General features: G+C 40.7%; 1 protein-coding gene across 5 annotated transcripts in view; it reads right to left on the minus strand.

The window, feature by feature from the left end:
• Positions 1 to 21,226, minus strand: part of LOC106883007 (beta-1,3-galactosyl-O-glycosyl-glycoprotein beta-1,6-N-acetylglucosaminyltransferase 3) — a 63,110-nt gene that overhangs the window by 18,964 nt on the left and 22,920 nt on the right. For 2 of the 5 annotated variants that reach the window (XM_089340691.1, XM_089340692.1), the window contains exons 1-2: positions 17,284 to 18,126; positions 5,187 to 6,794 (exon numbers count right to left, since the gene is read on the minus strand). In XM_089340691.1, the coding sequence (XP_089196817.1) occupies positions 5,187 to 5,917 (731 nt within the window). In that variant the 5' untranslated portion in view covers positions 5,918 to 6,794; positions 17,284 to 18,126. Of the gene's footprint in view, positions 1 to 5,186; positions 6,795 to 17,283; positions 18,130 to 21,226 lie in introns of those variants that run through there. The other 3 variants (XR_016238141.1, XM_089340690.1, XM_052975981.2) reach the window with 3 other exon arrangements.

The raw sequence follows: 21,226 nt of genomic DNA on the forward strand, positions 1-21,226 counted from the left end.
TATTATTATTGTTATTATTATTATAGACGCCGCACATTATACATATCGTGAGGTTGTTTGATTGCAGATATTGTGTCTACTGGGGGGTTTGTACTGTTTGTCATGTCACAACAAGGATCTCAGATAGACAGTATTCTACACAATATGCGTGCAGATCCAAGTAATGCCAACTTTTACAATACACCTAGATTGTAGAGTATTTCTAAAGTTTTCAGATGTTTTTTTCAGATTGGGTGGTATTGAACCCAATGCTCCGATGACAATAGGGATAACCTTTATGTCTGACTCTCGTAGCTGCCACATATTAGTGATCTCAATTCTCAGGTCTCCATATTTATCAACCTTTTCTCTTTCTTTCATAATGATATGTTGATCTCCTGGCACTGTCATGTCAATTATTAGGCACTCTTGTTTGTCCCTCCTAAAGGTTATTATATCTGGCCTTTGGTGCTCTAATATCTTGTCTGTCTGGAAGTCAAAGTCCCAGAGGATTTTTGCCTTCCCCTTTTCGTCCATTACCTTTTCTGGTGCATGTTGGTACCAAGCACTCGTTACCTCATATCTATATCTATGGCACAGTAGCCAGTGGAGGTTTTGGGCTACCTTGTCATGTCTGTGCAAGACTTTCACAAGAACTAACAATGTGAGTCACACTTTTGACCCTCTTCCCACACATTCTGCAGAGGTCTTTTGCACTTATGTGGTATATATTATTTTTCACTGAGTTGGTATTCAATGCCTGGTCCTGGGCAGCGATGATTAGGCTTTCAGCATTCTTTCTTAGGTCACCTTTATTAAGCCACCTCCATGATGCTTCCTGGTCTTTTAATTTGTTGGTTTCACAGTGGAACTTTCCATGTAATTCCATGCAGAGTAGGGTCTCTTCTCTCTTGCTGGCTGTTCTTGATCAGGATATTGTTGTTGTTGTTGTTGTTGTTGTTGTTGTTGTTGTTGCTGTTGCTGTTGTTGTTGTTGTTCTTGTTGTTGTTTTTGTTATTATTATTATTCAGTAGTTTTATTTTTATAGCATGCTTTCACTTCACTACCGAGCGCAGCTCTGTGTGCCTTGGGTATGTGCTGTGGTTTGCTGTGATGCTCTTATGGTTACTGTATTGAAAGTGTTTTACATAGGATGTGTGCAGTACCCAGTAGTGCAATTTTCTGTATGTTATATATATTTGTAAGTCCTGGTGTTTTTGTTATGTATTTGTCTGAATATTTTTTAATCATACCTAATGTGCCCACGATGATAGGAATTGTTTCTGTTTTTAGATTCCACATTTGAATTACCTCTATTTCCAGGTCTTTGTATTTTGAAAGTTTCTCCATTTCTTTTAGAGAAATGTTGTCATCTGCTAGTATTGATACATCAATTAGAAAGCATTTCTTTTTCTTCTTCTTCTTCTTCTTCTTCTTCTTCTTCTTCTTCTTCTTCTTCTTCTTCTTCTTCTTCTTCTTCTTCTTCTTCTTCTTCTTCTCATTATTATTAGGGTGCATGGCCTAGTGGTTAGGGTGTTGCACTCATGATCTAGCGATCGTGATTTCAATACCTAGATTGGATAGTGCATTGTGTTCTTAAGCAAAGCACTTCCTCTCACGTTGCTCTGCAATCATTTTGATACCTGACATTTGACACACCATGCACCTGTTCAGACAGTGTTGATTTGCTGGAGAGAGTGAGCTAATGTGCAGCATGAATATTTGATCACTATAAACAAATCATCTGTGCTGGTTGTTAGGCAAAAGCTGAATACTCATACATTGCCTTCAATGGGAGAGTCCATCATCATCATCATCATCATCATCATCATCATCATCATCATCATCATCATCATCATCATTATTATTAATTCAAAGTTGGTAAGCTGGCAAAATCGTTAGCCTGCTGGGCAAAAAGCTTAGCGGTATTTCATCTGTCGCTATGTTCTGAGTTCAAATTCTGCCTTTCATCCTTTCAGGGTCAATAAATTAGTACCAGTGAAACACTGGGGTTGATGTAATTGACTAGTCCCCTCCAACAAAATTTCAAGCCTTGTGCCTTTAGTAGAAAGGATCATTATTATTTCATCTATGCGCAACAGATTAAACTGTTGGAAAAAATTCATAACATTGGGCTGTAACAAGTAACCTCAAATGCCAAGAACCTTCCTAAGTATCCTAGCTGTCCCTTATAATACTGTTTTCTGGAGCTACACTAAACTAGGTTGTTGTTGTTGTTGTTTACATTGTTGTTACTTTGTCTTAAATGAGCTGCTCCAAGTCTCATCCAGGGACCTCATGTCTGACATTTTAATTATGATTAGCAATGAAATATTGTAGAGGAAGGAGATCAAACACTGAGAAGTAAGATACTGTTAAATTTATATTTATATTTCAATTTTGAAATAGTTTAAAGAGAATCAGGTATTTTCAGGTTGACAGTGTTTCTCTTAGAATGTGGGCATTACCTATGAGAACAAATTTTTATTGTTATTTTAGTGTGTCCTGGTACTTGGTGTTTAAACATGTCATTTGGTATTATCCCCAAAAGAATCTGATGATCACAAGTACAGTTGTCATTTTTAAGTGCCACATTTTTGAAACCTCTATTTGAAGGTCCTTATATTTACTTAACTTTTCAAATGTTTTTCCAGAAGTGTTGCAGTCTGCTGGAGTTGACGTATCTATGAGCAAATATGTTTGTTCCATAAATGGTCTATTTAGGTTTATTGGCCTGAATAACTCAATCAGTTTGAATAGTAATGTAGTATTTTTATTTTCTACTACTTAGGCAGGCTTATGTTCCCACCAGTTCTTCCCATACAGGAGTCTAAACTTGTACCATTGATTCAGTGCAAATGGGAATTAATATATCTATTCGAGACTAACATAGAGCATTCAGAAATGAGGTGGCTGCATGACAAAAGTGGCTGGTTGGATCAGCACTATTTTCAAGAATGTTGGCTCGGTAGTTTCAGGTGAGCAGAAACTGATCCTGAGCTATTATAATGAAGCCCTCTATTTCTGATTTAACCCATGAGCGTTTAAATCAGCCAAATCTAGTCCAAATATTCTATTTGTTTAATTTGAAGCTGGGCAGATCTAACTTCTTACACCTACTCAACAATGTTAATCTAAACATAAACAATCATATCCTCAAAATCTTGAAGCTACAAGATAATACATGATTAATTTTAAAAAATATGAATAAATAAACATTACATTTGACAAAGTAATCAGAAATGTGAAAGAGTTAAGTCCAGATGCAGCCAACCACTGATGGGTCATACTTGTACCAACATCAGGATCAGTGGCCCTTGTGGAGCATTTATTATGTAATGCCTTACTTTTCCATCCATTGTGCAATTCTGAGATTCCATTTGATTTGGCTTGTACTTTTATTTGTTTTGACAGAACAACAGATTGTAGTTTATCTTTTATTCCTATATTTCAAGGATGATACACCTTCAACAGGAGAAAATGGAGAATGGATATTGAGTTTGCATCTTTTGTTGAAAAGTAAAGGAAGAAGGTGGGTTTCATGACATGCACAGAATGGTACTATTATGATAATCAATCTGCTTTGTATAAAACTTATCTCTTGTTGATAATCGCTGGCTTCAGTTTATTAATGACATGGGCTTTTTTGATCCTCAAACTGCCGATGTTAGGCTTTGTTTTTATACATTACATAAGCCCTTGAATATATATCAATATTATTGATAGAACATTTGGCCAGTGTGCACGCCATGTTGCACTCTGCAGGTCGAATTTACAGTTAGGAATTTCCTCAAGGAAGAACTGGAGTGCATCATCTGAATGTTTAATTCCTCTCTATCTCTACGAATTGCTCATTGGATTGCAGGAGTGATTTTATCATTGAAATATGGCAGTCTCAAGAAGCATATGCCTTCTTTGGATATGTGGAAATTATACGGGTCTCCTGGTGTTTGGTGGAAGATGGCAGTGGGTAGCCATTATTTGCTAGAATGTGTAGGAATTATGTGGTGCTGAAGTTTTATTTGTTGCCATACTGCACTTTTGCAAATCTGGAAAATTTGGTTTTGTATGTAAGTACATTATCATCATTGAACTGTACACCCCTTTGTCCATCAAAAGCCTGCCATATGATTGCATCAAGGATAACATTGAACAGGAGAGTGGAGGAGACCACCAGCTAACTCCTCAGAGAGGTTATCTCTGATCTGGACCTGGCTAGTTGAACCGACATAAGTCAAATGTAGGAACAAAATGATCTTCTGTGGCACTTGCTCAATTTCCAACGATCTTCATGAGGTGGTCCAGTCAATGTAGTCGAAGGTGGACTTGATGATGATGAATACAACCCATGCACTGGAGAATCCAGTGCAGCACACCAAAGAAGACATGGGTAAAATAAATTGAGGAAAACCTGCAGTCACAGTGTCTTGATCTCAAGCATGCTAAGGCCAGCACCATGGACTGGAAAGCATGGATAACATCATCACCAGAGTCCATCATCCAGCAGTACCTACAGCAGTGGATTGGTTGAGAGGACAGCCTTCCTTTTCTAGTTGCCAGCTAGGGATTTTACTACTACTACTACTACTACTACTACTACTACTACTACTACTACTACTACTGCTACTGCTGCTGCTGCTGCTGCTGCTGCTGCTACCGCTGCTACTACTACTACTACTACTACTACTACTACTACTACTACTACTACTACTAGTGCATCATCATCATCATCATCATCATCATCATCATCATCATCATCATCATCTATTTTTCGGCAGAGTATGTCCAAATGCCCTAACTGTGACTAACCCATCCACCTATTTCCAAGTGAAGTAATAATCTCTGAGTCTACTGAATGACAAACAGCCTGGACATTGTTTATATGGAAAACTGGAAATAAATGACACTGTCAATGAACACATTATTTACAAAGATTGCATAACATGTCAAAACATGTCAAAAGTCTGAATGTGTTCTTGCAGTGGACCGCAAACAAACGACACTATTAGTGAAATCATTCTTCAAATTAATTATATATTGTATGTGTTGTATGTATTAAAATGTCACAAATGTGAAGAAAAAGAAATAAGAAATGATCAAATTATTGAATGTGAAATTTAGATATTTTCAAATAATAAATTTTAAACAGTAGGAAAGCAAATAAGTTTGATTGAAAGTAAATTAAGAAAAAGCAATTTGATTCATACCTGAAGTCAAGGTCGACAATATTTTCGCCATTAAGTCCTCGAAGAAACCTGATTATCTGAAGATTAGTTTTTAAAGGGAAGTCCATTCCACAGAGATTAATGTAATAACGCCATGATGAAAAGCGCAACAAATCTCTCATCACTACCAGATCTGCTTCAACAAGACTAAAATCACCCCACTTTATATTAAATCTTTTACTGCTTAGAAACACATTTGGGAAGCATTCAGTAATTGATTTGACAACATGGTAGTCATGAATGGCAGCTTTTTGGTCCAGATGGATGACATATATGTTCTGTGGACGGTATATTGCTCTTAGAAGTTGTTCCATTTGTGTGACTTGATTATAAAAGAATATTCCATAGGCAATTGGGAACGATTCCTCTTCTATTGTCATACTGTTCATGAAGTATCCTCTTTCAGTTATAAACCTTGAGCAGTTTGCTGACAGCTTCAACAAGTCTTGTGCAGGATGTGGATATTTCTTTGCTTCCTTCTCTAATTCAGGTGATGTTCGAAAATCGTTATCATAAATCTTGGCACAGTTAAAAGAATCAACTTTGCGATTTGATAGTGTCATGAAAGTTTTCCTTACAAATTCTGATTTTAACATTGGTATTGACTTTCTTTTCCTGCTAGTAAACATTATTACTATCATAATAAGGATGAATAAAATTACAAGTGTTGAATTAAATTTTCTTATTGAAGACACTTTTCTCCGAAAGTTCATCTTTTTTACAGTTTGTTCACTGATATTTTTTTAAGGAATTATTCCAATTTTCATCTATACTTCTTGTATTATATTTTTTCTTCTCTATTTTTTGAAGAAGAATCTGGTGAATCAGACAAAAATGTACAGTAGAATACTCTTTGTGTTCACTGGACCTCACACTGTTAGACTTATTATTATGGGAATACTTAAAAGAGAGGATTTACAGTACAAATCCAGCAACAGCCAATGAACTGAGGACAGCCTTTGAACGATTAAATATAAATTTGTCATAACTATGAGAAATTAACATTTCTTATTCTTACAGCAGACAGCATGTATACTACCAAAAGCAAACTAGGCAAAAATAAAATATCCCACTGTTTCTGTTATGCGTATTAGGAAAGAGCTTTTAAAAATATGTTAAAGATTATCATTTCCTTTTCTCTTTCTTCGCTTCTTTATTTATTCTTTTCCTTTACATTTATTTTATTTTATTTTATTTTATTTTTGTATTTTGACATAAGGAATTGATAAAAAATAGATAAATATTTTTTATGAAAGTAAGCAGAAGTTCTCATCCTTTCTTCATGCTTTTAGTCATCTGTGATTGGTGTTTTGTACTGGAAAAATAATCAATAAGATTTTTTAGTACGATTTACAGCCATCTGCCAATCATTGAGAATCACTTCAGAACTGACTATTGTATTTGTTTTGTTCAATTTGTCATGTTTATAATGGGATTATATATACACATAAAGTATATCATGTCGGTAGATAAGATAAAACTCCAACTGTTTCCTCTTAAAGTTCATCTGCTTATTCCAGTCTTACAATCCAGTATGTATAAGTAGTGTGTTGCTATATTGATGTGAGTTATATATCAGAGTTGAAAATTCTGGAAATATAGTTTGCAGAGTTATTGTACAACAAAACAGGAGGTTGCAAAATTTTTTGGTATTATTTATTCACCATTACACATGTTGCATTTTCTAACAGGAATTAGAGCTTTACATGTTAGATGGACATGTAAGGAATTTCCTATAGGAAATTCTTCAGTCAGAGAATTAAAACGATACAAATTTTACATCTGGATGAAACGTTAGTAATCAGGAGTGGTATAAGTAGTTGGGGTGAAAGAAGAAAGAGCAAATCAAACATTACAGAACCTACATGTGTATGATTCTGTGTGTGTGTGTGTGTGTGTGTGTGTGTGTGTGTGTGTGTTATTTATTTACCAGACACAGTACATGTCTTTAAGTGCTATGGATAGTTTCATGTGTTGAGAAATATCTCAAACATATTCATCAGGCACAAACCATGTGTCATAACGAACTAAAAAATTGAATAAGGGAAGAAATGCGAAAAAACAAAGAATGTAGCATATAGAAAACGTGAAAACAATGGAAAACGAAAAACAGAAAACAAAAACACAAAAACTAAAATGTAAAAAGTAAAAAGTAAAACGATAAAAGAGTTATCCTCCTTAGACTTTAAATTATAAGGCTGGAAAAGATATTAACAAGTTAATCAGGAATAGGCAGAATCTTCCAGTTCTTCAAGATATATTTATTCTTATACTTGCAACTGCTGAAAATACATAATACCCACCTCTGTCTGCTATAAATCTACTGACTCCCACTCCTACCTCCACTATTCTTCCTCTCCCACCAAACACATTAAATCTGCCACACCTTTCTCTCAATTTCTTTGTCTTCAGCAACCTTGCAGCATTGATTCAGATTTCGAATCCCATTGCAAAACGATGTGATAGTTTTTTTCTAAATCAAAGGTATCCTCCATCAGTTGTCGACCCGTCACTCCAACAAACCCAAGCCATCAACTACACCACAGCTCTCCTACTACCTTCATGCACTTCCACCAACCGTATTCCACTCTCTCCCACCTACCATCCATCCATCCTCCCTCTTAAGCACAAACTCACCCACAACTTTTGTATTCTTCTTTCTGACCCAACAACTGCCCCTATCTTTTCCACACTACCTCTCCTGTCTTTTAAAAAAGATGGGAGTCTTAGAAATTTCCTTGTTAGAAGCTTCACAGCTCCTAGTTCTGCACAACCAGGAACCTTTAAATGTTCTCACTGACGATGTTACACATGTCTCCACATCAACAATATTACCACCATCACGGGGCCCAAAAAGCAATATCCCTACAACACACCACTTCTGTTGCACTTTGGCGAATCTCATATATTGCATTATATGCAAACTCTGCGGTGCTCGTTACATTGGAGAAACTGGGTGAAGCCTTGGGGATCGTTTTCACGAACACATAGGAAGCATAACGATACATATGCCAGGCCAACATGTCGCCACCCACTTCAATACTGTGAATCATTCTATTGCAGATTTATCAGTGTGTGGCATGGCCTTGCACCACAGAACCCCACCTCTCAAGGAAATGCAAGGAGCAATGTCTCATATTTGATTTTGGCATTATGTCCCCAACAGGTATGAACGAACATTTTTTTTTTCTTTCATCCTTTCACCTCCTTTTAATTCTTTTTTACCCTTTTTAATCTTCCTTCCACCCTCTCTCTCTGCAACATCCCCGTATTTACTTATTTACTCTCTTCTCTCCATCACCCTTTTCCTTCTCCTTTCTGCATGCTCTCTCCTATAACTTCTGTTTCACGTTAGCAGCCTATGTTATTCTGCGTCCATTATCAGTTGTAGCCAGTTTTTCAAGCTGAAAGGATGTAAACTCTGACTTTTTTCTCGTTTTCTTCTCTTTTTCTCTGCCCCCAACGAAGGATTGAATATGAAATGTTGGATATTCCAATCCTCATGGGAAGTTCACTGTACCCCTTTCACTTTATATATATGTATATATATATATATATATATGTATATATATATATATATATATATATATATATATATATATATATATATATATATATATATATATATATATATATATATATATATATATATATATATATATATATATATATATATATATATATGTATATATATATATATATATATATATATATATATTTCAAAATGTAACCACGTGTGAATTGTTGACAATTTCCTTCCTCCGTTTTCCTTTCTATTGGACTTGCCTCTGTTTCTGAAGAGTGTTAAACCATCTTTCTTTCCTTCCCTGAGTGTCTGCTAATACTTTACATGTACCGTGTACTCGCGTTGTTTTTTGTGTTTGTTGTTCTTCTTTTTGGGGATTTACTATATATATATATATATATATATATATATATATATAGCGAGAATTCACAAAAAAAAAACAAAAGATGAAGACAGGTGGTGTAGACAACAAACAGATGTATTAGTATAACGGTTGGGAAGTAAAAAAGTCTTTGACGTTTCGAGCCTATGCTCTTCCACAGAAAGGAACACAGAAAGAAACAAATAGAGAAAATAAAGAATGTGTAGTGGCTACCGATCTATCATAGCAAATATATATATATATATATATATATATATATATATATATATATATATATATATATATATATATATATATATATATATATAAGGGATCAAAGTGTACATACGCCACTATATATATATATAATAAAAAATGGGACAAGAACGCAAAAAGGTGATACAAGAAAGGGACAACAAAACATCCAGATAGACAATACAAGGAAAACAAGGACGGGTCATTCGGAGTTTTCTTTCCTCAGTCGAGTTCCAGATTATCTTTGCAATTTCGGCTGGTTATACTCGAGATTGCTCCAATCTGGCCAGCCCCAAGGAAAAACAAAGCTAAGAGCATCAGATTCCTTGGAAGCAAGCAGTAAATGTATACAAAAACAAGGACGGAAAAAAACAATGTTACACAAATGCAATAAAAATAATTACAGGACATAACAAGAGGTGTCTTTCGGCTAAGAACGAATTAAATTAAGCTGGCATGTGTGGAAATAAAGCCTTACAGCAGGGATACAAGATTTCATAGGCACAGGGAGGAATATCGATGTTGCGCGCACAGCGACCAGCCAAGAAAGAAAGATCAGGCTTGGCTGAACGCCGGTCACGTAGGAAGAGAAGAGAGAGCAGTAGAGGCAGCGGGACAAAAGAATTAATGAGGGGCGAGAAAAAATGACAGGGACACAGTGAAGTGAAAAGTGGAGGGAAAGTCAGCAAGAAGAGAAGGCAAGGAAATGTGAGAGAGGGGGAACGAAAGAACGAAGAGTGGACTGAACGAATAAGAGTGAAAGGGCTGATAGACAGAAATAGAGTTGTACATGATTTAGAAAAATGTATACTTACATATAAGAGATCAAAGTGTACATACGCTGCTCTCTCTCTCTCTCTCTCTCTCTCTCTCTCTCTCTCTCTCTCTATATATATATATATATATATATATATATATATATATATATATATATATATATATATAATACAAAATGGGACAAGAACGCAAAATATCCAGACAGTTAGGTGATACAAGAAAGGGACAACAAAACATCCAGATGGACGATACAAAGAAAACAAGGACAGGTCATTCGGAGTTTTCTTTCATCAGTCGAGTTCCAGATTATCTTTGCAATTTCTGTTGGTTATACACGAGATTGCTCCAATATATAATACATACAGAAACACATATGTATATACGAGGGGCACCCAAAAGTAACCAGAAATGTTCTCTGTGTGAAAGCCTGTTGTAGTTCAGGCTTCTGCTTCTAGAAGTCACTTGACATGACCCTCAGGCATCAGTCTGCCAACTGATATTGTGCAGTGGAGTCATACTGCCATGTGATGCATTTTTGTTTTGCAGTGGTTCTCTTCTGCTCCATGAAATTCTGTTTTCTACTGGGGAATACGGTGGCTGAAATAGTTTTCATGCTTCAAGGATGCTGCTATGAGCAAAACAGAAGTTTACACGTGGTTTTCACACTTTAGGAACTGTCACTTCTCACTTAAAGACCAACTTTGTTCAAGGTGACCATCGACTTCCCGAACAAATAAAAACGCCATGAAAATCCATGAATTGATCTTGAAGGACCATTGCTGAACAATTGACGAACTTGTTGATAAGACTGGTCTCCTGGAGCTCCTATTAAAGAATTTTGAGTGAGGAATTGCAAACGAAAAGTGTTACAGCAAAATTTGTGCCTCACTTGCTCACGGAAGATCAATAACATTTATGACTGAATGTATCAGGAACTGAAAGAACAGTTGGAAGTTGATCCGAACCTTTTTCTGAAGGTCATCACTGTTGACAAAAGCTGGTGTAACAGGTGTGACCCGGAGATGAAGCAGTAATCAAGTCAATGGAAGCTTTCAATGTCACCCCACCGAGAAAAATCATTCTAAGTGAAGTCCAATGTCAAGACAATGCTGATCTGTGTCATTGATGCGAAAGGAATCGTCCACAAAAAATTTGTTCCTCGTGGTCAAACTGCAAACCAGACATTTTACTTAGCAATTCTGAAGCATTTATGAGGTGTGGTGAGATGAAAACGCCCTGACCTGTGGCAAAGTGGAGAGTGATGGTTTCATCATGACAATGCACCTGCGCACACTGCCTTCAGTATGAGACAATTTTTGCCAAAAATGGCATGACCCTGCTTACCCAGCCTCCCTATTCACCTGATCTTGCTCCCTGCGACATTTTTTTTGTTCTCCTGAATGAAAGAAGTTCTTAAAGGCAAACGTTTTGTAGAGTTGAAGAAAATAACAGCAGAGGTGTTAAAAGTATCACTTCACAAGAATTTCAGAACTGCTTTGAGCAGGAGGAAAATGCTTCAAGTAGAGAATACTTTGAAGGGGAACATGTAAAACTAAGTGAATAATTTAATATTGCAAAATTCTAGTTTCTTTTGGGTACCCTTTCATATATGTATGCACATATGACTATATCTATTTATCTATCTATCTAACTATCTATCTTATTTCTTTATTGCCCATGAGGGGCTAAATATAGAGGGGACAAACAAGGACAGACAAACAGATTAAGTCGATTACATCGACCCCAGTGCGTAACTGGTACTTAATTTATTGACCCCCAAAAGGATGAAAAGCAAAGTCGACCTCAGCGGAATTTGAACTCAGAACGTAGTGGCAGACGAAATACTACTAAGCACTTTGCCCGGTGTGCTAACATTTCTGCCAGCTCGCCGCCTAGACAACAACAACAACAACGACAACGACACAAATGTCCTTGCTAACTCGACCACTGTCTTCACCACTGCTACCACCAGTGACAACAACAACAACAACAACAACAGCAACAACAACAGGACACCGGCTTTCAACACCAACACCACCACTACTTCGACAAACTCTGCTGCCACTACTACCACCTTTGAACTTGGCAGTACAAACACCACTGTCAACACCACCATCAACAACTACAAGATGAACAAGATAAACAACACCACAAACGCCACAAACAACATATCTGCCAGCACCACAAAAACAAATTTTGCCGATGCAACTAAAGAAAAAAGAACAATATTAACATTCACCCAAAAACAAATCAATGATACAAAATCCCTTCTCACGAAAGAAGGTGACACTGTACAAATACACATACCAAAAGAAATCATCGAAAACACAAACAAGAAGCACATATCATACAGACTTATCAACACGAAAACCAAGCGACTGGAGAATTTCTCCACCAAAAAAATTGAACTTTGTCTCAAACCCATATGGCCCTTTCAAAACCATGTTACTTGGGGACGCAAGTTCGCCACGGTCCAAGTACGCTTTCAGAGCGAAGAGTTAGCGAAGAAATTTTCGACACTCTCTCTCCACACAGATGACTTCGTGATGATACCGAGTTATCTTGGACAGAGAGTGACGAAGGTGACAGTAAAGAATGTCCCTTCACAAGTGGAGACGCAGTGGATAATAGGTGCTATATGCCTTGAAATGGAGGAGGCAAATATATTAGAAATTGCTACTGCAGAGGAGAAAAACTGGGAAGGAGGAAAAAAAATCGAAGTCCTCTTCCACATCACTGAAGAGGAGTGCCAAAAGATCCCCACAGACATCCAACTGGCAAAGGACTACAAGTTATATGTAGTGGTGGAAGGAAGGCGGCCACGCTGTTATGTATGCGGCAGCGAGGCACACCTCAAGGATAGTTGCCCAACTGCCGCGAACCAAAAAAAGCAACAAGGGCAACCACCAAAACCCACGAAAAGACCCCTATTACCAACACCGCCATCAACAATCAAAACAAGAGAAATACAAGCAACACCGACAACTGAGAAGACAACAGCAACTGCAAAAACAATAAGTGAGGAAGCAGGAGAAAAAAAAGAAAATCCCAAGACTGTCTCCCCCTCCTCCACATCACATACACCTCACACAAATAACAAGCAGCCAACACCAACAAAAACAGCAACACAACCACTCACACAAACACACACAAACGCTCACAATTTGCCCCTACCCCCTTCCGATTCCTTAGAACTCTCGTCGGAAGACGAAAGTAATGAGGAATGGCAAATAGCCCAAAAAGGAAGGAGGAAGAGGAGCAAAAAAAGAAAAGCAAACACCAACAAAGCAGGGAGATACACAACTCCCGAAAACACTCCAGACACCAACACAAGCACACACAACAACAACACAAGCAACAAAACCCCAAAAGTGAACACACACACAATGCTCACTGCCATCAACACAAAAACAAACATAACAAACAAAGACATAAAAACCAGCAACCACCCGTACACAACACCGCCAGAACACATCAAAATTCTACACATAACACCAACCCTGCACCACACACTAAAATCAATTTTTCCCAAGGCAGTTGGCAAATGCCAAAAATACCTGGCGAAAAAGCTATACAGCGATCTCCTCGAAGAAAACCCGAAAGAGGAGACACAAAAACTCTCAAACGGTAAGTGACTCTCTTTAAAACTTTAACACTCACATCAAAATTATGCTCAAGATTGGTTGTGTAAATGCGCGTGGCTTGGGGTCCTCTTGGAAACCAGGGTACCTCCTAAACGACATAAAGTCACACAAACTAGAAATCATAGCCATAAGCGAGACCAGACTCCATGATCCGCGGGCTCTAACGTCCATATTTGGCAGACAGTTTAACATTTATTTTTCTCCCTGTCTGCCGAGAATGGGCGGTAGTGGCACAGCGGTACTCTTTCGCAGGAGTCTGGATCTCGAAATAAAGACAGTATTCATAGACCCGGAGGGTAGATTGGTTGTTCTGGATGTCGGTGGCAGCGATGGGAGTGCTTTTCGACTCATATCAGTATACGCACCACCTTTAACAGGTCGGGCGGATTTCTTTCGACGTCTAGAAGTATTCCTAGGAACGTCTCGTCCTTTACTTTTAGTGGGGGATTGGAATGCTACCTTGGACACGCAGCTAGACTACGTGGGCAGAGATAGGAATAGACGGGGATGCAAATGCCTCAAAGACCTGCTCAGACGCTTTCAACTGTCTGACAGGTACCGACTCGACCACCCGAATGCGCCAACGTGAACATGGAGCAACCGCATCGGGTTGTCGAGATCGTATCTAGATAGAGTACTGTGTAGGAGAGTAGATAGAGATAGCATAGGGTGTCCACAATTTCACATAATCAGCTACACGGATCACAAACTTGTGACGTGTACGCTAGACTTAGATAAGACACATAGGCAGGGCCCCGGTTACTGGAAACTAAACGCGTCTTTCCCGTCGAGACAGGTTTTCAGAGACCGGATTAGCACGTTAGTAAAGAGGGCTTTGACGGGAGCCATCATCAATAACAAATGGTGGTTTGCCCTCAAGAGAGCAATAAAAGCAAAAGCGATTAGGTATAGCAAAGCACTAACCATAGACAGAAACAGAGTAGAGGGTGAGCTAGTTAAGAAACTAGAAGAGGCAATTAGAAGTGGCATCGCATCCGACGTTTTGGCAGCGAGGTTGGCCCTAGACCAACACTTCAACGCCAAACACGAAGGGTGCGTTGTCAGGGCTAGGATGCGTACTCTAAGGAACGAAGGTGTTGGAGCCGCGCGAGAGGCCTGGGTGGCGGAGGCGCAACAGGGCAACAGAACCACCATTCGGTCTCTGGTGGACGAACAGGGGCGCGAACTGCTCGAGCCAAGCAAAATGTGTGAGGCCTTTCAGCGGCACTTTACTCGACTGTTTGGGACGAGTGGCGAGCGAGAACGCAGGGTGGACTTCAGTGCCTACCTGCACAGCCTGCCACGACTCTCGGCAAGAGAGGCGGAGTGCTGCAAAGGTACCATCACGGCGGCGGAAGTGAGGGACGCGATGGCGGGATGCTCGAGGGACAAATCTCCGGGCTTGGATAGTCTGCCCTACGAGCTTTACAACTGTATGCCAGACTTGTTTGGAGACGTCTTGGTGGTGGTGTACTGCAACTGGCAGCAGAACGGGAGCATTCCCGGTTTTGTGAGCCGAGGAGCCGTAACGCTGCTGAAGAAAGATCCAAACAAGGGGGACGTCATAGATAACTTTAGGCCCATCACTCTGCTCAATGCAGACCTGAAAATTTTGGCCAAGGTGTTAGCCAAGCGGTTGGCGCTTGTCATCGAGAAACTGATCGGCAAGGCGCAAACGTGCGCCGTGCCGGGCAGGAGCATCCATGACAACCTCCATCTGATGCGCTACATCATAGAGCGGGTAGTTAAGGAACCTGGCATGGGTGGGGCCCTGATCAATTTAGATCAATCGAAAGCTTTCGATAGGGTAGACCATCAATACTTGGAGGCTGTCCTCATGGCGGCCGGCTTTGGTCCCATTTTCCGCGGCTGGATGGCTGCCTTGTACACAGGCATCCGTTCGGTAGTTCGCGTCAATGGGCACCTATCAAGACCCTTCGACATTGCACATTCGGTTCGTCAGGGATGCCCCCTCTCGTCGCACCTGTACGTATTGACTCTCGAGCCACTACTGCGGAAGCTGGCGACGCTGAGGGGCATCCCGCGAGAGTTGGGATGCGGGACGAGCGTGTCGGCATACGCGGACGACGTCACCGTCATAGCGTCTAGCCAAAAGCACATCGAGCTTGTCGGCGAGACACTGAAAGACTACGAAGCGGTAACGGGAGAAAAAATCAACCGGGATAAGTCAGTGGGCTTGCGGCTCGGCACCTGGAGAAGAAAGTCCATTCCGTCAAGCAGCGACTCCGTCGTGGGACGTTGGACTGACGGTCCGGTTGAGTTGCTCGGGGTCTGGTTTGGTCCGGACCTCCAAATGGAGAAGAACTGGGACGAGATAACGAGAAGGGTGGCCACTCTAGCCCGGCAATGGGCGGAGAGGAAGCTGTCCCTAAAAGGTTGGGCGGAGGTGGCGAACACGTACATCGCGTCCGTCATCTACTACCGCCTAACCATCGTTCCTTGTCCCGACCCTACCATCACCAAGCTGGAGCGCATCCTCTTCCGCTTCTTGTGGAAAGGAAGCGTTCCGATGGTTAGGCGACCCGTTTGCTGCCAACACCCGTTAAAAGGAGGACTGGGCATGCCGTGGTTGATGATGCGCAGATACGCGCTGAGACTGCGACATCTCCGGCTCTACGTAGACAACGGTGAACAGGTGTGGTCGCCGTTTGTGCGGCACGCTTTCCCGCAGCTCGTCTCCACGATCGAACTGCAATCGTGGATCAAGAAGAGGTCGAGGAAGGGCGAATGGCACCGCGAGTGTCGCGTTGCTCTCCGGCAACTTCAACAACCCGGGTCAACCTTGAGCGACTGCATCACAACTAATGCATTCTATAGTGGATTAGTGGAGGGAAGGTACGACGACGATCTCGGGGCGAACCAGGGCGTCGACGAGGAATACCTGACCCGCTTGTTTAAGACGACCTTCGGGCAGGGACCTATGGACAACTTCCAGAGATCCCTGGCCTGGCAGTGCTATCGAGAAGCACTACCCGTTCGGGATAAGCTCTACAGGCATGGCTCGAGAAACACGGGGCCGACCTGTCCGAGATGCGGGCAGAGCGACGAAACCGTTCTGCACGCACTCGTACAATGTCCCACCATTTCCGAGCTGTGGGCTTACGTCAAACAACTGCTATCACGTGTGGAACGAGTCAGTCTATCAGCCGAGTCTATCGTGAATATTGTCGCGCCTCCTTCTTTTAAGGAAGGAAGAGCTATTTTCATCGTACTTGTGGCTATGGCGAAAGAATGTGTATGGTGGACGCGTCTGAAAGGTCTAGAGACAAAGACTTTCCTCTCTGGGCAATCTCTCATCAACTTCTTCAAGTATCACCTGAAGAGGAAGGTGAGAGCAGAAAGGGAAGTCTTGTCTAGTGAATGCTTCAAAAAAAAAGATGGGTGAATGTAGCAAGGATGGCACGTGTGAATGACGGAGCCACCTTGAGCATAACACTATAAAGGAGTAAAAAAAAATCCAGACAAAAAACAAAAAGGCAAAAGAGAGTCACTTACTGTTATAGTTTCTGCAATGACAATATTGACCAAGATTACCGTGGTCTTTTCCGTAGGCTTTTCTTTCCACGGATAAAGCTAAACTGTCCTCCTCTCTTTTTACACGAGAACATTACTGTGATACACGATCCCTATTGATCGCTTATTTTTTTTTTTTACCTCGATCCCTTTTGATCGAACTCCCCCCCTTTTTCCCTTTCTACGATCCCTTTTGATCGACACACCCCTACTTTTTTTTCTCTCTTTTTCCCTTCCCCCTCCCCAAAAGAAAAACTCTTCATTGTATTTGTCCCATCTTTGTTGAGCCCTGTGTGGCTAATAAAAGAAATGTATCTATCTATCTATCTATATGTGTGTCTGTGTGTCTGTCTATCTATCTATCTATCTATCTATCTATCTATCTATCTATCTATCTATCTATCTATCTGTGTGTCTGTGTGTCTGTCTATCTATCTATCTATCTATCTATCTATCTATCTATCTATCTATCTATCTGTGTGTCTGTGTATCTGTCTATCTATCTATCTATCTATCTAGCTATCTATCTATCTATCTATCTATCTATCTGTGTGTCTGTGTGTCTGTCTATCTATCTATCTATCTATCTATCTCTTCTCACGGACGTGCTGTCACATCGGCTGCGAAGGTAAACGTTTATTTGACCTTTTACTGTCCACATTTTGTTGGAATTTTTTAATAATTTTGTTGCGAAGCACCTAGGCTTCATTTGTGTGTATTTTCAAGGGCAGGAATTGACCCCCAGGGGCAGTTTCGGCCCTAGCAAAATACAAAAATTTCCTTCTTGACATTTGAAAAATGTCGAGAAACATAATTTTGGAACGCTTGTCTTGTTCTTTTGACAAGCATTTCCCGAGGCTTCAGATGCCAGAAGAGAAAAAAGAACAGAATAGCGCGTGCTCATGCAGTGACACGAACGCAGTTGCTATAAACGTCACAAAGACTGTGAGTACAGCTACTAACAGCCCTCTCACCACCACCACCACCACCACCACCACCAACACCAACAACAAAAACAAAACTGTAACCAAGGTTACAAAACCATGCGTGAAAACCGTCACAAATGTCTCTGACGTAAGCACCACTGCTGCTGACGCCATCATCACCACCACCAACGACAACAACAACAACAACAACAACAACAGCAACAACGACAACAACAACAACAACAGCAACAACAAGGAAGTAAAGTTATCGGCCGTCAGCAATGACACCATCACCTGTTCAACAAACTCTGCTGCCACTACCACCACCTTTGAACCAGGCAGTACATACACCAACATAAACAAAAATATCCAGAAGAACATGTCCGCCAGCACAACAAAAACAAATTTCGCAAATGCTTTAAAGGAAAAAAGAACAACAGTGACATTCACACAAAAACAAATAAAAGACACAAAATCCCTTCTTACGAAAGAAGGAGATGATGTCAGAATTAACATCCCAAAAGATATTATAGAAATGAAAAACAAAAAGTGCATCATTTATAAACTGGTAAACACAAAAACCAGACGTGTAGAAAATGTTAGCACAGATAAAATTGAAGTTTGTCTTAGAAAAATTTGGCCTTATCAGAATCATGTCACCTGGGGAAGGAAATTCGGAACGGTGCAAGTAAGGTTTCTGGATGAAAATTTAGCTAAACAATTTTCGACACTCTCTCTCCGCACAGATGACTTGGTAATGATACCGAGTTATCTAGGACAGAGAGTGACCAAAGTTATGATAAAAAATGTGCCATCGGAGGTGGACACCCAATGGCTGATATCGGCCGTGTGCCTGGAAATGGAGGAGGCAAATATTTTGGAGATTACGGTCGGAGAGGAAAAGAACTGGGGAGGGAAAAATCTGGAAATCCTTCTCCACATCACGGAGGAGGCTTCACAGAAAATTCCTCCAAACATTAGATTGGCAGAGGACCACAAGCTGTATGTGGTGGTAGAGGGCAGGCGACCTCGCTGTTACCTATGCAACAGCGAAGCACATCTGAAAAAGGACTGCCCTCTGGCCGCTAAACAAAAACAACAACAACAACAACAACAACAACAACAACAGAAGCAACTACCAAATACCCCCAACAGAAAAACCTTACTACCAACACCACCAGCAACGCAAAAAACAACAACAGAAATATCAGCAATAACCACAACAGAAAAGACAACAGAAACTGCAAAAACAGAAGAAAAAAAAGAAAATTCCAAGACTGCCTCTCCCTCCCCCATATCACATACACCACACATAAATAACAAGGAGCCAACATCAATAAAAACAGCAACACAAACATTCACAGAAACACACACAGACGCACAAAATTTGCCGTTACCTCTTTCTGACTCCTCAGATCTCCCATCATCCGATGAAGAGAGTGGGGAGGAGTGGAAAATAGCTACGAAAGGAAAGAGGAAGCGCAGTAAGAAGAAAACAAAACAAAATGCAAACACAAACAAAGCAGGGAGATTCACATCTCCCGAAAATACTACTAACACCAATAGTAATATAAAAAAAACAATGCTAACAGCAATAGACAGTACAAACACAGAGTTGATGAATTACATCAACTCTAAAACAAACATCACAAATAACTATATCAAAACCAACAACCACCCACGTACAACACCGCCAAAACACATTAAAATTATTCATGTAACACCAGCATTACACAACACAATAAAATCCCTCTACCCCAACTCGGTAGGGGGATTCCAGAAATATTTGTGCAAGAAATTGTACAATAGCCTCCTTGGTGAAAAATCCAAGGAGGAAACAAAACTTTCTAACGGCAAGTAACACTCTGTTCTTTTGTTTTGTGCTTTAAAGCACACGTATAAATAGAATCATGGTGAAGATTGGTTGTGTGAATGTGCGTGGCTTAGGGTCCCCTTGGAAACAAGGGTACCTCTTAAATGACATCAAGTCACACAATTTGGATATCATAGCCATTAGTGAGACCAGACTCCATGAACCGCGGGCCCTAAAGTCCATGTTTGGCGGACAGTTTAACATTTATTTTTCTCCCTGTCTGCCGAGGATGGGCGGTAGTGGCACGGCGGTTCTTTTTCGCAAGAGTCTGGATCTCCAAGTAAAGACGATATTTACGGACCCGGAGGGTAGACTGGTTGTCCTAGATGTGGACGGCAGCGATGGAGGCGCTTTTCGGTTGCTGGCAGTTTATGTGCCTCCTTTAACAGGTCGGTCAGACTTCTTTCGACGTCTAGAAGTATTCCTGGGAACGTCTCGTCCCTTACTTTTAGTGGGGGATTGGAATGCTACCTTGGACACGCATCTAGACTACGTGGGGAGTGACAAAAGTAGAAGGGGATGCAAAGGCCTCATAGACCTGCTCAGACGCTTCCAGTTGTCTGACAGGTACCGACTCGACCACCCAAATGTGCCAACGTGGACTTGGAGCAACCGCATTGGGTCGTCGAGATCGTATCTAGATAGGATAGTGTGTAGGACAAGAGATAGAGATAGTTTAGGATGTCCACAGTTCCACATAGTCAGCTACACGGATCACAAACTTGTGACGTGTACGCTAGACTTAGATAAGGCACATAGGCAGGGTCCCGGTTACTGGAAACTAAACGCGTCTTTCCCGTCGAGACAGGTTTTCAGAGACCGGATTAGCACGTTAGTAAAGAGGGCTTTGACGGGAGCCATCGTCAACAACAAATGGTGGTTTGCCCTCAAGAGAGCAGTGAGGGCGGAAGCAATAAGGTATAGCAGGGCACTAGCTGTAGAGAGGAACAGAGAAGAGGGGGAGCTAGTGATAAAGTTAGAAGAGGCATTGCGAAGTGGCATCGCATCCGACGTTTTAGCGGCGAGGTTGGCCCTCGACCAACACTTCAATGCTAAACACGAAGGGTGTGCTGTCAGGGCAAGGATGCGTGCTCTGAGGAATGAAGGTGTTGGAGCCGCACGAGAG

The sequence above is a fragment of the Octopus bimaculoides genome, chromosome 23 (assembly GCF_046866305.1).
Source record: "Octopus bimaculoides isolate indiv1 chromosome 23, ASM4686630v1, whole genome shotgun sequence".
NCBI lineage: Eukaryota > Metazoa > Mollusca > Cephalopoda > Octopoda > Octopodidae > Octopus > Octopus bimaculoides.